The 13,557-nt window shown below is 38.0% G+C and overlaps 2 protein-coding genes across 5 annotated transcripts in view; one reads left to right on the top strand and one right to left on the bottom strand.

Moving 5' to 3' along the window:
• Window positions 1-1,580: 1,580 nt before the first annotated feature.
• LOC120565365 (interferon-induced protein 44-like) lies at window positions 1,581-9,880 on the top strand. Its single transcript, XM_039811147.1, has 8 exons — window positions 1,581-1,662; window positions 3,242-3,736; window positions 4,370-4,418; window positions 4,532-4,727; window positions 6,193-6,345; window positions 6,461-6,632; window positions 7,917-8,017; window positions 8,381-9,880. The coding sequence occupies exons 2-8, from the start codon at window positions 3,265-3,267 to the stop codon at window positions 8,594-8,596; spliced, it is 1,359 nt and encodes a 452-aa protein (XP_039667081.1). The 5' UTR covers window positions 1,581-1,662; window positions 3,242-3,264; the 3' UTR covers window positions 8,597-9,880.
• The window catches only part of rabgap1l (RAB GTPase activating protein 1-like), a 126,567-nt gene continuing 122,890 nt past the window's right edge, over window positions 9,881-13,557 (bottom strand). For all 4 annotated transcript variants that reach the window (XM_039811130.1, XM_039811131.1, XM_039811132.1 and 1 more), the window contains one exon: window positions 9,881-13,158. In XM_039811130.1, the coding sequence (XP_039667064.1) occupies window positions 13,003-13,158 (156 nt within the window). In that variant the 3' untranslated portion in view covers window positions 9,881-13,002. The remainder of the gene's footprint in view (window positions 13,159-13,557) is intronic.

The following is a 13,557-nucleotide window of genomic DNA, read 5'->3' as shown; positions in this document are numbered from 1 at the left end:
TTCATGGATAATTGGGTTTAATTCAGTTGTAGTTATAGTTATACACCTTACGTGTATTCTCACCAATTAAGTTGTAGTCAATATACAAATGACAAATTTTATCACAAAAATACTCATAAATGTTGACCCTGATAATGTATGTTTGTAGCATACTGATCCACTATATACAACGGATATAAATTGCACTACACATATTTTTTATATATATATATTTCAGAATGTATTTCATAGGCATATTATTTTACTAATGTACTTATTTATGTATTACTATTGACTAGAATGGCATTCCACAGTGGCAAACCTTCATGGATTGGTGAGAAAACGAAAGTTAAATGTTCGGTCAGTCAAAGCATTTAAAATGTGTCTTTAACTTCCAGTAATAACCTTCAAAATAAAGTGAATTTTTGTGTGTTCATATTTGGACCAAACCAGTTTGGGAATGCAATATGCGGTTTTATATTATTACTACATTTTTAGCATTGTTAGCAAAAAAATAATAAAAATACACTCAGTTTTTGCCAGCTGTTTCTTACAAAGGAGAACTTCTTGGATTGAATAGTCTGTAAGCAAATAAATAATGCTTTCTTCCTAAAAACAAAACAAATTAGTCTAAAAAAGATAATGGTGTGCTAAATGGGTAAATCTTGGAAAGTACTCAAATGAGTTCAAATCTTCAAACATGTATATATGGTTTTGGGAGCGGTACTTTCTGAATGAAAATCATTATGTAGGCCTACCTGTTTTCCAATTATACAATCAGGACACACCCCTCAAGGAAGGCATGAAAAGGTAAGGCTCATGCTAGTCTATATCGATGATTATTCATTATTCACCTTCCACTTTATTTGTGTTGGCATTTTAAACTTTGGTTGATTTATGAGGACTATGGTTAACTGCTCCTCAGATCTCTGCAGGGTAAATCCAGACAGCTAGCAGACTATCTGTGCAATCTGAGTTTTCTGTTTCATGACAAAAACAACTTTTGAACGAACAAATGTTCCACCAAAACACCGAGACTATTTTGCAGAGGCGCTGTTGCTCTGTTTGACGCTTAGCACTGCCCAAGACGATTGTGATTGGTTTAAAGAAATGCCAATAAACCAGAGCACTTTTTTTTCTATCCTGGAATGCTGTGTGGGTTTGCCAGACCTTCCTTTGCAATGCTGTGGAGGAAGGCTTGGCAATGGGAGACTAGGCTCATTCTTTATCTCCTGTTTTGAACATTGATGAAGACCTGTCAATGCTGAACATTTCATTTTAATATTTGTTGAACAGTCATGTAACTTAGAACAGCTTTTTATCAAAACTCCACATTACTCCTGCTCCTCTATGTGTGAGTACCTAAAGTTTCCTTTGTTCATATTTAAACAAATCAGTCCAACTATCAATAGCAATTTGCTTAAATACATTTAGTTTACCTTTTTTTAAAGGAAGTAAAAATCATATTAAAAACTTTAAGCAGTTTGTAGGATTCATGTTTTCCTGTTAAACTCCATTTCACACTAACGTGACTTCTTTAGATTGATTGTTACTCTTTTATTGTGAAGGCAACACCCTAGTACTTCCGGTGTTATTCAGTTATTTCCTGAAAAGTGACCAAACCGACTTTGAAAGTGACCAAAGTGACCAAGCTGCTTTTTCCTGTCTTTTTCAAAAGAGGAGGTAAAACTTTTTTATGCTTTGCCAAAATTGAATAGGAAGTTGTTGCTTGCAGTTCAAGTTACTCATGTTTTACGACTGATATGCCACCTTGTTTAATTTAAATGCTGCATAACTGGATCTGTGGGTATGCTGATCTGGCTGTCAAATTTAATATTGAGTCTAATCAGTTTCTGCGAATAAAGACTGTCTTAACTCAATTAAACATTATTTTATTAGAAAACCCTGAAAAAACGTGCATATTTTGTCCACTGCATTTTACTTACAAAAGTGGGCTTCTAATAAATATGGCCTCTAGAGGCCTGGCTGAAGAGTTTAATCCCACCTCTCAGTGTCAACAGAACATGTAATCAGGAAGACTGTGACAAATACTAATATCAATAATAATGTACTGTATCTAATGATTTATGTAGTTTTATTTATTTATTTTTTATTAAAATTGCATGGATAAATGACTACATTGAGAAGACGACGCTAAAGTTGGCTTCGGATTCGGCAGTTAAGGGGAAACTTCAGGGGAACTTAAAACTGTCCGATTCAGCAGGGAAACATAATTTACATTGCTGAGTGACTGATCCTCCGTTTTTTGAACATCTTACTGTATTGGAAGAGTGTTAGTTATTAAGATAAATTATTAATTATGTCTATAACACACTTTCAGATTTGTGAAAGCTTGTATTTATGAGAACGCAATAAAGGGAGATTTCACCATTTATTTTCATATGTAGACCACACAAAACCTGCAGGTCCAGATCCCAAACCACTATACCAGTAAAATCTCCCTTTATTGCATTTTCACAAATAGAATAAGGCTTTTATAAAATCTGAAACTGTGTTTTTAAGACTCTTTAGCCTCTCTGGGATAATTTAGTCCAGATTTGGCAAGTCTGGGTACAGTGGTTTTGGATCTGGACCTGGTCATATGTGGTCTACATATGAAAAAAACGGTGAAATCTTCCTTTATTGAGCTCTCATAAAGACAATAAAGCTTTCACAAATCTAAAAGTGTGTTTAGCCATAATTAATAATTTACCTTGATGACTAACACTCTTTCAATACAGTAAGAGGTTCAAAAAACGGAGGATCAGTCACTCAGCAATATAGAATGTTTCCCTATTAAATCGGACAGTTTTAAGTTCCTCTTAAATTTCTCCTTAACTGCCGAATTGGAAGCTGCGACTCGGAAGCCAACTTCAGAAACGTATTGAGAAGTGCAGTACATGCATGGACATATCTTCAAAAAGAACTGAATATTAATAAATATTTTTTAATCTTTGAACTGAACAAAATGATTGGAATCATAAAAGTGATTTGTTATTTTCACTACTAGGCCTACTCCATACAGTGTGCTACAACATAAGGTCATATATTTTACATGTACAGTATATTATTTATCATATGCTCTAAAAGCCAGGCTCAAAACCAGTACATTTAACTTGGGAAAGCTGTTTATTGTCTCAACTTGGAACCTGAATCTTACTAATTGAGTCTAGTTCACCCCATGGGTCGATTCATTTAAAATGAGTTACTCTACTTAAAACAGCATTTATTTTCAATGCAACTGTTTTTGTTCTGCGTCCAGACGCCCAGGAACAACCATCTAGCATGAACTCTATGCTAAACAGGAGCCAGCAGAAAACTATCTGCTCCCAGCTTGGAAATGTCAAACTCCAGCTGCTGTACAAGGCCAGCATCCATGGTTTCACCGGTGCAGCCTTTCACAAACGATGTGTCAACTGCTGTCCCACAGTGTCTGTGGGCTACAACGCCTCTGGTTATGTGTTTGGAGGCTACACCAAACAACCTTTCAGTCAGTCTGGACAGTATGTGCATGATGACCAGGCCTTTCTTTTCACCTTCAGTGGAGAAAAGCTCTGCAAGTATTCTGTCACTGATCCTGCTTACGCAGTGAGAATGATATCTGGCTCTGGTCCATATTTTGGAGAGGCGTTGGTTCTTGTCCATGGAAACAAAGCAGTAGTCTACAGCAGTCCAGGAAATTATTACAACTTCAGTGCTGCAGAAATGCATGGCAATGACCTCAAACTGACTGAGTGTGAAGTCTATGAAGTTGAGGGTGAGTTTTCTCTAAAAAAAAAAAAAAAGAATGTCCACATATTGATGCTTAGTGTGTTTCAAACAGATAGTATCTTACAGTACATCAAGCACAAGGCAAGCCTGATTGAGCTCTGAATCTATAAACCAAAAAATGTATTCTTTCCAGCTCAATTCATTTAGTTACAGTAAAGGGGCTGTACTCAACATTCTTAACAGCAAAACAAACAATATGTAAAGATTTGGTGGAGTAATGGCATCATGAGCAGAGAATGAAGTCACACTGTGTGTCTGAAGTGTGTTTTAAAATGGTCAAAAACTGTGTGCTCATCGCGGTCTCAAATACCTCACCAATCACTCCACCTGTGCTTGTGAGTACACCTAGATGCATTCCATCACCCATACACCACCCAGTGTACAAAAGACAAAATAAACAAAGAATCTATACATACAGTATACTGTATATTGGCTGCAGCAGTATGGGAAAGCCATGTGGAGGCAATCCCAGAATCCCAGACCACCTTTTTTTTATTTTATTTCTAGTACAACACCTTCAATGTTTACAATCTAACAAAATTAAAATTGAGTTGCTGGATGATATTTGAATAAAATTATATAATATTGTTTTGTAAAAGCTGTTTTTGCTCTTGAACAGAGATCCCAGAATTTGAAAAGCCATGGAGGCCGATGGTCTGGAAAAATGAGTAAACTATATGTTTAATATATGTTACAGTATACTTCACCATGTCATACTATTCAAAAATACTTGAGGAAATTATAATTAAGGATGTTTTTAAACTGCTTTTTGTTTCATCAGGAAGAGAACAGAGTTGATGGACAGTATTACGCTCTACCGCCCCATGATCAGCTCTGTGTCCCAGGTTCGGGTTCTGCTCATTGGACCAGTTGGAGCTGGAAAGTCCAGCTTTTTCAATTCTATCAACTCTGTATTCATAGGCCACGTCAGCAACCAGGCCATCGCTGGCAGCTCTACCACCAGCCTCACCACAAAGGTTAGTTTCAGCTCGTGCTCCATCAAAATCTTTACAGTTCATATCATTGTAAAATGTATCTGTTTTTTAACCCCTATTCAGCCAAAAATAAGCAACAGTTATACACCATTACTACTATGATACTATGAGAAATTCATAGTATTTTTTTTTTTTAAACATGTTTTTATTCAAGAAAGGCAAAACAATACAGATCTAATCAGTTGGTTACAGTGTCTTGATTTCTTTTTTCTTGTTCATAGTATTTTTAACCATGCTAGTGGCGCAGTATTGGTCAGTTGGTCCACTATTTTGTTACGACTGAAATATCTCAACAAGTATTACACAAATTGCCATTAAAGACAATAATGGTGCCCCAAGGATATATCCTACTGACTTTGGTGAACCCCGACATGTGTATCTGCATGCACATGTGCGTGTGCATGTTTACCTGTGCCTGCATTATTACAAGTAACCAGAGAGGTTTTTCACAAAACGGTGCCCCCGTACCAAAATTCAACACAGCATAACGTCAACTTCATATTATCTGTTCTAAGGCTATCCTAACATGGTGAACGTTAGCATTGTCATTGTGAGCATGTTAGCGTGCTGACATGCTGACATGCTAATTAGCATTAGGCTTAAAGTACCAGTATGTAGGATTTAGGGGGATCTATTGGCAGAAATGGAAATCTGCAACCTTACCATTAGATGCCACTAAATCCTACCCACTGGTCCTTTAAAGCACAGCTGTGCCTAAGTACAGCCTCACAAAGCCACTAGCATGGCTGTAGACCTCTTGAGGCAGGTCTGTAATCTGACCTGAGATCTGCCCTAAACAAAGAAAATGGAGAAAAAGTTGGTAGTAGTGTTTTCTGCTCAGCCTTTACGGTCTTGAGTGCTAATGACAAAGCTATTAGCTGCACTTACTAAGTTATTGACAGCAGCTGTCTTTGTGTATGCTTTGCCAGTCCTACTTATGCAAGCTTTTTCTTAAAAAGGCAGTGTGTAGACTTGTTGTCAAGTCTACAAAATTTTTGTCATGAATAATTTTCACCATCCGCAATTTTGTATGATAAACTCCATTACTAGGGCTGGGCGATAGGGAGAAAATCAGATATCACGATATTCTTGACCAAATACCTCGATATCGATATTGCGGCGATATTCTAGGGTTGACAGTTGGTGTTTCAACAAAATATCTTCACACTTGATTTTAGATAAATAATCATCAGTAATGTGGACATAATGTCTAAGTGGGGAAAAGGCAAATAATAGAATAGCTTGAACAGTCTGGTAAGTTCAGAAAAGTACATCACTTTACTGTAATGCAGCCTTTAAAACCAGGAAAAGACAACACTTATGTCATATCACGATATTACGATATCCAACATCTAAGACGATATCTAGTCTCATATCACGATATCAATATAATATCGATATATTGCCCAGCCCTATCCATTACTTACCTTAACTCCTTACCTGACAGTTTCGCACCTACTCTGTGAAAGCTGGACGAGGAGGAAAACCTCTGCCAATCATCTTGTGTGATACCATGGGATTGGAGGAAAACACGGGGGCTGGGCTTGACATTGATGACATCATCAGCATCCTCAAAGGCCATCTGCCAGACAGTTATCAGGTAGAGCATTTTGTTACATTCAGCAGGATAATAAACAAACACATGACAATGCAATCATTTGGTTGTAGCTCTGTTCTGTAACAAACTGTCCTTTTCTTTCACCTGTATGACTCAGTTCAACCCCTCTGCTCCTCTGCATCCGGAGGCCAGCGGCTATCGTAAGTCTCCGGGGCTCAAGGATGAGATCCACTGTGTGGTCTATGTCACTGACGCCTGCAAGGTCTCCATCATGCCCACAAAACTGGAGCTGAAGCTGGAAGCTATCCGCAGAAAGGTCAACTCGATGGGTTAGTGAAAATGAATCTAACGTACTGCATCCTCAGACCTCACGGAGTAAAATGTTATCTGATAAGTCATTAACTCTACAAAAAATACTAGATTAGATACTAATTTTGTTCTCTATAACCGTACAGTGCTTCCCCTAGGTTATTACCGAGGGAGCCTGTTTGTAACCAACATTATCTTTGCTTTACCTGTTAAACTGACTTTAGCAGTTTGTTAGATAACACACTTGACTGTCCTGCTGTTACAGGTGTGAACTAACCACAGACGGTTGCCTTGTTCATGGACACACAGCAGTGCGTCGCTGCAGAACGGCAGTGTGCCTCAAATGAATATAGGGGAAACACAATGGATATCATGCGTTGTTTGTGCCATTTGGTCTGGCGGGGGTTCCCGTCTGTACAGTTATGGGGAAACACTGCCGTAATATACATTCATGTACTGTATACAATACGTGTACTATGTACATATTTTGATCCTATACTCATCTGCCACTTTATTTTATTAGGTACATCTTTCAGACCATTCTCTGTAAAAAACACAGAGATGGTTGTGTGTAAAAATCCCAGTGGATCAGCAGTTTCTGAAATACTCAAACCAGCTTATCTGGCACCAACATTGATGCCACATTTAAAGTCACTTAAATCACCTTTCTTCCCCATTCTAAAGCATGAACTTCAGCAGTCTTGACCATGTCTACACGTCTAAATGCATTGAGTTGCTGCCACGTGATTGGCTGATGCAAGGCCAGACGGAATCTGCGGACGCAGAATTCCCCACATATTTTGAAAAAAATGAAATTAAACTCAGAATGTTAACACATCTCCACCACAAGCAGAAACACAGTGAGCTAAATTCAGCAGATTTTCATTTTGGATCACTGCTGATAACTTGAATAAATTACGCAGATTCTGTATGGGCCTGCGATATTATGTTTAACGAGCAGTGGAACAGGTCTACCTAATAAAGTGGCCGGTGAGTGTATGTTGTTTGATACTTACAAACTATTAAAACATGTATGGACTGCTAACATAATACAGCAGTTCATACTAACTACAGAACATACCGTAAGACATGGCTGCATACACATATCACAAAATAATAGAAAACTTAAATAAAACAAATAGAACTTTAATGGAATAGTAGCAATATAACTAGTAACTATACAAACTAGTAGCTTCACTGTACTGCAGTACAGTAGATACACAGAAAGAGAGACAGGTTGTCTTAAGTTTTCTTTTTTTCAAAGTCAAAAACAGTATTTTAACTTTTTTTGTTTTTGTTTCCAGGGATTCCTCAGCTGATCCTGCTGACTAAAGTGGATGAAGCCTGCTCTTTTGTCTCACAGGATGTAACGAACATTTATAAGAGTGGCTACATCGAGGAGATTGTGAGATCAACTTTAAATTTCCTGTAAATAGGCATATTTGCAGTTTGATTCTTAGTTGTGGCTGGCCTTGATGGAAGGATATAAGCCACACAGTAACATCAAATCTGAATTTTATTTAACTTTTTAAAAGTTTTGTTATCTCATCCAGTTTGTTTCTCTTGTGTACAGTAATGGCTTAGGTATACAATAATAACATTCTCATTGAATTGTAATGGGTAATAATAGCCTACAGAAATGAAAAAAAAATGAAACACAATCAACCTTTCTGTTGTGGACCAAAAGAAAAAAAAAAAGTGACTTAACTTAAATCAATGCAATGTGTCAAAAAAGAAACTACCCTCATCTGAATCTCTTGTGATCCAGATGCAGGAGGTCAGCGCTCGGCTTGGTGTGCCGATGTCCTGTGTTGTTCCGGTGAAGAACTACAGCAAAGAGTTTGAGTTGGACCAGAATTGTGACATCCTGCTACTCACCGCTGTCATCCAGATGCTTCGCGCCGCTGATAGTTACTTCGATGAGCTCAGTGACAGAGACCAGAGAAGAAAAACAACATTGAAACCAGAGAATAGTAAGGATTAGCACAGCAGATGTCAGCAGATGTTTATATCTTGTCCAACTGTAATGAAATGCCCATCAAAGGTCCAAGATGGCTATATGTATAAACCAAATCTGATTTGACTGAAACTGGGACTTTCGAATGATGTAAAGAATTACAAAAAAACAGTTTATATTTAAACTACCATTTTAAAGTTTGGAATCTCCTGCAACAAAAGATTGATTGGATCCTGAAAGGACTACTCTTTATTTCTGAATGGTCTTTCATGCTTTTAAGTCCTCTTTACAAATAGATGTTATTTTGTATAAAGGGTTTGTTTTGTATATGTAAAACAAAAAAGTGTACAATGGTTCAACTAGACTGACAATTGAAAGGGCAGAAAGAGACAAAGAAAAGAATGAAAATGAAGAATGAAAATGTGTGCAGATCCTGTTTCAGTGTCAAGTGCACAATAATGCAGCCTAAAAAAAGCTGGAATTAACAGGCAACGTGTTGCTTTAATAAAGATATCCTTCAAACTTCACAATAGAAATAGGTTAGTCTAGGGTTAGCATTATTGGAATATCAGTTGAACATACTATGGACTGACTAATCACAGTTTAACCTATTGAATCTACCACTGAGTAGACTGCAGAGGGCCCAAAGAAACGAGTCCACGAAATATTTAGAGCCCAATTGCACTGTTGGTTCAATAATGACTGAGTATCACTTGTGCTCTTCTGGAATGGAAAACAAACTCAAAATCCAAGTTCCAACAGTATTCTCCTCTGTCATGCAACAGTGTAGAAATCGACTAAATAGAAGTTTTAATCATTTAATCATTTTTCTTTTGGGGCTTACTTATACTGTTATTATCTCTGTTAAGATAACCATTGACAAAAAGAAGAAAAACATAACAGATAATCCCAAATGTTTTAACTTTTGTGTCTCGCTCAGATTTTGCAGTAGCGTCTAAACATTATGCATCCTGGCACAAAGTCTTGATTAAAGACAGTGCTAATACCAAACTGCCATTAACATTTGCAGTTAAGTCATTCCAGTCCCTGTTCTTTTTTTAATTAAGCTTTGTAGTAATTAGACTTTTTCTTAACCATATTTGATGTCAGGGAAACAACTCCCAGTTTCTCTGATGTTTGTATTGGCAGATGAAATCCTGTTTATTGTTGTGTTGCTTGTTAGCTTGTGCTTCTAATTGAGTCAGTGACAGGATGTCATGTAGAACTTGGAAACTTCCTATGTTGATCCTTTATCATTCCTAAAATGAATAATCAGTCAGTATTTTGTGTTCAATAAAAGCTCAAAGTGCATGAACAGAAAAACTGAAATTTATTAATGCAGGTCAGACAGTTACTGTACAGCAAACAGTGTTAGAGTCGGACCAGCTGAGGAGCAGTCCCTCTCTGTGTAACAGGACTGTGGTGTTACAGCAAACTGTAAACTACACAACAAACATCACACCTCAAATCAGACTGGTCGCCTGCTTTTGCATCATTGAAATGAAGTGAATTAGAGTGTATATTAAATTGGCAGCTGTCCTCTCAGCAACAATAATCATCAGTTAAAAAATAATTATGCTCTGTGCTCAGGATAACTTTTAAACAAACGCACATCTTGAAATAGTGTTTAAAATATTGATGTTGTGTTAGTGCACATAAAAGACGAGGAGCTCTCTCCAACTTGGCCACAGTTGACATTAAACTGGTTGTACGACTTTGTAACTGTCACAGGTGTGACCAACAAGAATGATGCACGATAGTGAAGAAGGAATGTCCTGGAAATGCAAAACACACACCTGGAATCAATGATAGTCAGCTTCCTTTTTCTACTTTTCCATGATATTGATGCATTTCCTCCAGTCGAGCTGCTCAGTGGTCGTACTGGGAGGCTCCTGGTGGAAATGTGTCAAACAGGCTGCTGAAAATGATATTCAGCAGATCTGTCAATAGGATCAGATGACATGGTTGGTTCAGGTCGTTGGGAGCACGGAGGAAGACCACTGGGGACGGAGAAGAGGGGGGGCTCTTATGGCACAGCTGACTCTCTCAGACTTTTTCCAACTGTCAGATGGCTTTTCTCTCATCAGCCAACGGCTTCAGTCATCAACAAAAAAGGCAGCCACGTGAAGAAGGAACCATTTCAACTTGAACCACTTGGTTACATTGCAGAACACACACGTGCACACACACACATCCAAAAACACACTCACACACAAACAAGTACACATGGGCTTGGTCAGAGTCCAAAGGCTGATTACAGTGACAACCAGAGGGGAGAATAAAGCAGCACATTTTGGCATCTACACTGCAGCTTTCCACCTAAAGCTAAACAGACCTTTTGGCCAATTATATTTGTCAACTTAGTACACAGACGGCAAAATAATACTTGTGTCCTTACTGTATATCACTGGCTGTGGTCCTCACACTCATACTGGCAACCAGCAACATAAGTAGAAAGTGTTTGTAGTTTTTTTTTTTTATATTCTGTCAAAATCAATAAAGGTTGTGAATTAAGTTTGAACTTTTTAGCTAGCAGTCCCATGTAAATATCCAGTAAGTGAGACATTAATTTGTCAAGGCTGAATTTACAGAAAACTTAAAGAAAACTGCTAAATTTAACTTTACATCATTTAAGATCTTTTACTATTTAGCTTTAGACCGGATTTAAGTTCCCACTTTCAAGATACTACAGTAGTAGTTGGCTCGTATCAATCCATGCAGTTTTTACTAATGTGTTAGCACTGAGAAACACAGCCAACAGTCCACCATGGACACAGGGAAGATTTAGTGATCTACAAGCTGTTCTCATTGCGTAAAGTATTAATTAAAAAGTGTGTTGTGTTAACCTGACAAAGAAGGTGTTGGCGCAGCTGTGCAAATGGCCTTAGGACGGTTTGGCAATGATGTGGGAAAATTGCACCCTAATCTTGCTTATTAATGTTATGTTAGGCGTTTATTTAGGGATGAATTGTGCTATGTAACGGAGACTTTAGAGCATATACTGTACTATAGAGTTACCTACTTTAATGTGCTGACTGCATGATTACTGTGATGGATTTTCCGTCTGTAAAATAACAAATGCCAGAAAATCCCAAGCCCTGACAACTCCAACCCTAATGCCGACACCAGAGACCGTTAAAAACATTTCAAAACTGAAAATGTAAAACTAAGGTTAATGTGTACTCTAGCATGTACCTTTTAGGAGACTTGTGTGGCATTGTGTTATACTAATTCCAAATAAATCATTAAAAGTATAAAAAGGATGGAACAGACATAGAAAGGCAAAAGTGTCCGTTTCTGATCACAGCTATTCAAAAAATGATGGCTGCATGCTTAAAAATCTGCATGTAGTGATAGAAAATTAAAATGCCAATTACAAGCCTGAGCTGGAACTGTGATTTTAAATCAAATCTAATCAGTACATGTTATGGTGATATTACACACCGTGAGTCAGTTCAACCCATGACTGAAGAAACGGCAGCGAAATTAAACCCATTAAGATCTCTGCAGGTTGTCACCTTGGTTCTCAGCATTTGGACTCCACCGGCTCGATCACACACTGTGCTTACGTCAACATCTAGAGAGATGACATTCAAATTCCAAACGGTAAAAAAAAAGAAAGAAAGAAAATTAACAAATAACTTTTCCTTGGGTTTTCTTCTCTTAAAGAACTGTACAAGATTATTACAAAAATCAATAATTAGTTATACATATTTATATGACAACATTGTTTACGTTATATTACTATAAAGAAATTCAACTTTTTGTGTTGTTCTTGTTTAAGACTGAATGCAGTATTCCTTTTTCAGAGTGCTGTGGCTTTGCGGCGCTGAAGATGGTTAATATAGATCACTATATTTCTATGCAGTGAACGTATAATATCTCTGCATATGTAGCTCAATCACTAACATTAGAAATATTGTCCAAATTGTGAGACTTAATCTCCCTAAAAACATAATCTCACACAGAAAAAAAATGACTATAACTCTGCAGTAGCAATGTCTGACCACAAGGTGGAGCTACATTATTCACCTACATGAGGGATGCCATTGTGTATGTTAATTCAGCTTTCTTATTATGGGAACTCAACAAAGTGTCAGCAACGACCACTGAACTCTAAATCAACTTCAAGCCTCACTGATGGTTCACCGTCACCTGTCTCATCCCCTGTGAAGCGGAGAAGGTAAACAGACATTTTTTTTTGTTCACTCAAACGTAAACATTAAGTGAAAGACAGGTGGCAGGTCCAGTCCTCCACCTGTTTCCTCCCTTATCTTATCAGCTATTTTCAGTCCAAGAAGCTGTCGAGCTCCGCATTGCCACTGGATGAAAAAAGGCATACTGCATTTCTCCACTGCTTGTTTCTTCAACTTGTGTTCCTCTGCTCTAGTGTGCATCCTGCAGGGGGAAGGAGAGATGGAGGGGAGGGTGGTCTACGCGGGGCCCTCCTTTGGTGAGGACGGGGTCTGGGATGTGGAGCTGGAGGAAGAGGAGGTAGAGCTCTTCAGGGAGCCCAGAGTCTTGCTGAACCACGAGTTCTTGGCCGCCTGGATCTCGTTCATCAGGACTCCCCGCTGGTGCTCGAGCTCCTGCAGAGAGACAAGGAGTCAGCAAAACACCGTTTCATGTCATGTGCTATGCGGACCGTGCACCTACTGAACATATCTCCAATCACACATGAGCAGTTTATGACAACTGACAATTTAAATTAGCAGCCAAACTAGCAACAGTCTTTTCAATGCACCTGTGTATTAATACACTTAATGGTCTGTCTCCTTGGCGTATCCTTCTAAATATCACATCCCATCTGTGGTTGTACAGTGTGTACTGTATCATGTCTTTATTATGTTATGTTTTTAGGGTCATGAAGTTTAACATTGTCACTGTTAGCATGTTGACGTTAGCATTTAGCTAAAAAATTAAGCCTTACAGAGCAGCTAGCATGGCATGGTTTGGTGTCCTTGTTTCTGACTAAGCTATAGTTAGCT

Source organism: Perca fluviatilis, chromosome 9, assembly GCF_010015445.1.
Source record: "Perca fluviatilis chromosome 9, GENO_Pfluv_1.0, whole genome shotgun sequence".
Taxonomy (NCBI): domain Eukaryota; kingdom Metazoa; phylum Chordata; class Actinopteri; order Perciformes; family Percidae; genus Perca; species Perca fluviatilis.
The sequence above is the reverse complement of the archived record's forward strand: the minus strand, read 5'-3'. Positions and strand labels throughout refer to the sequence as shown.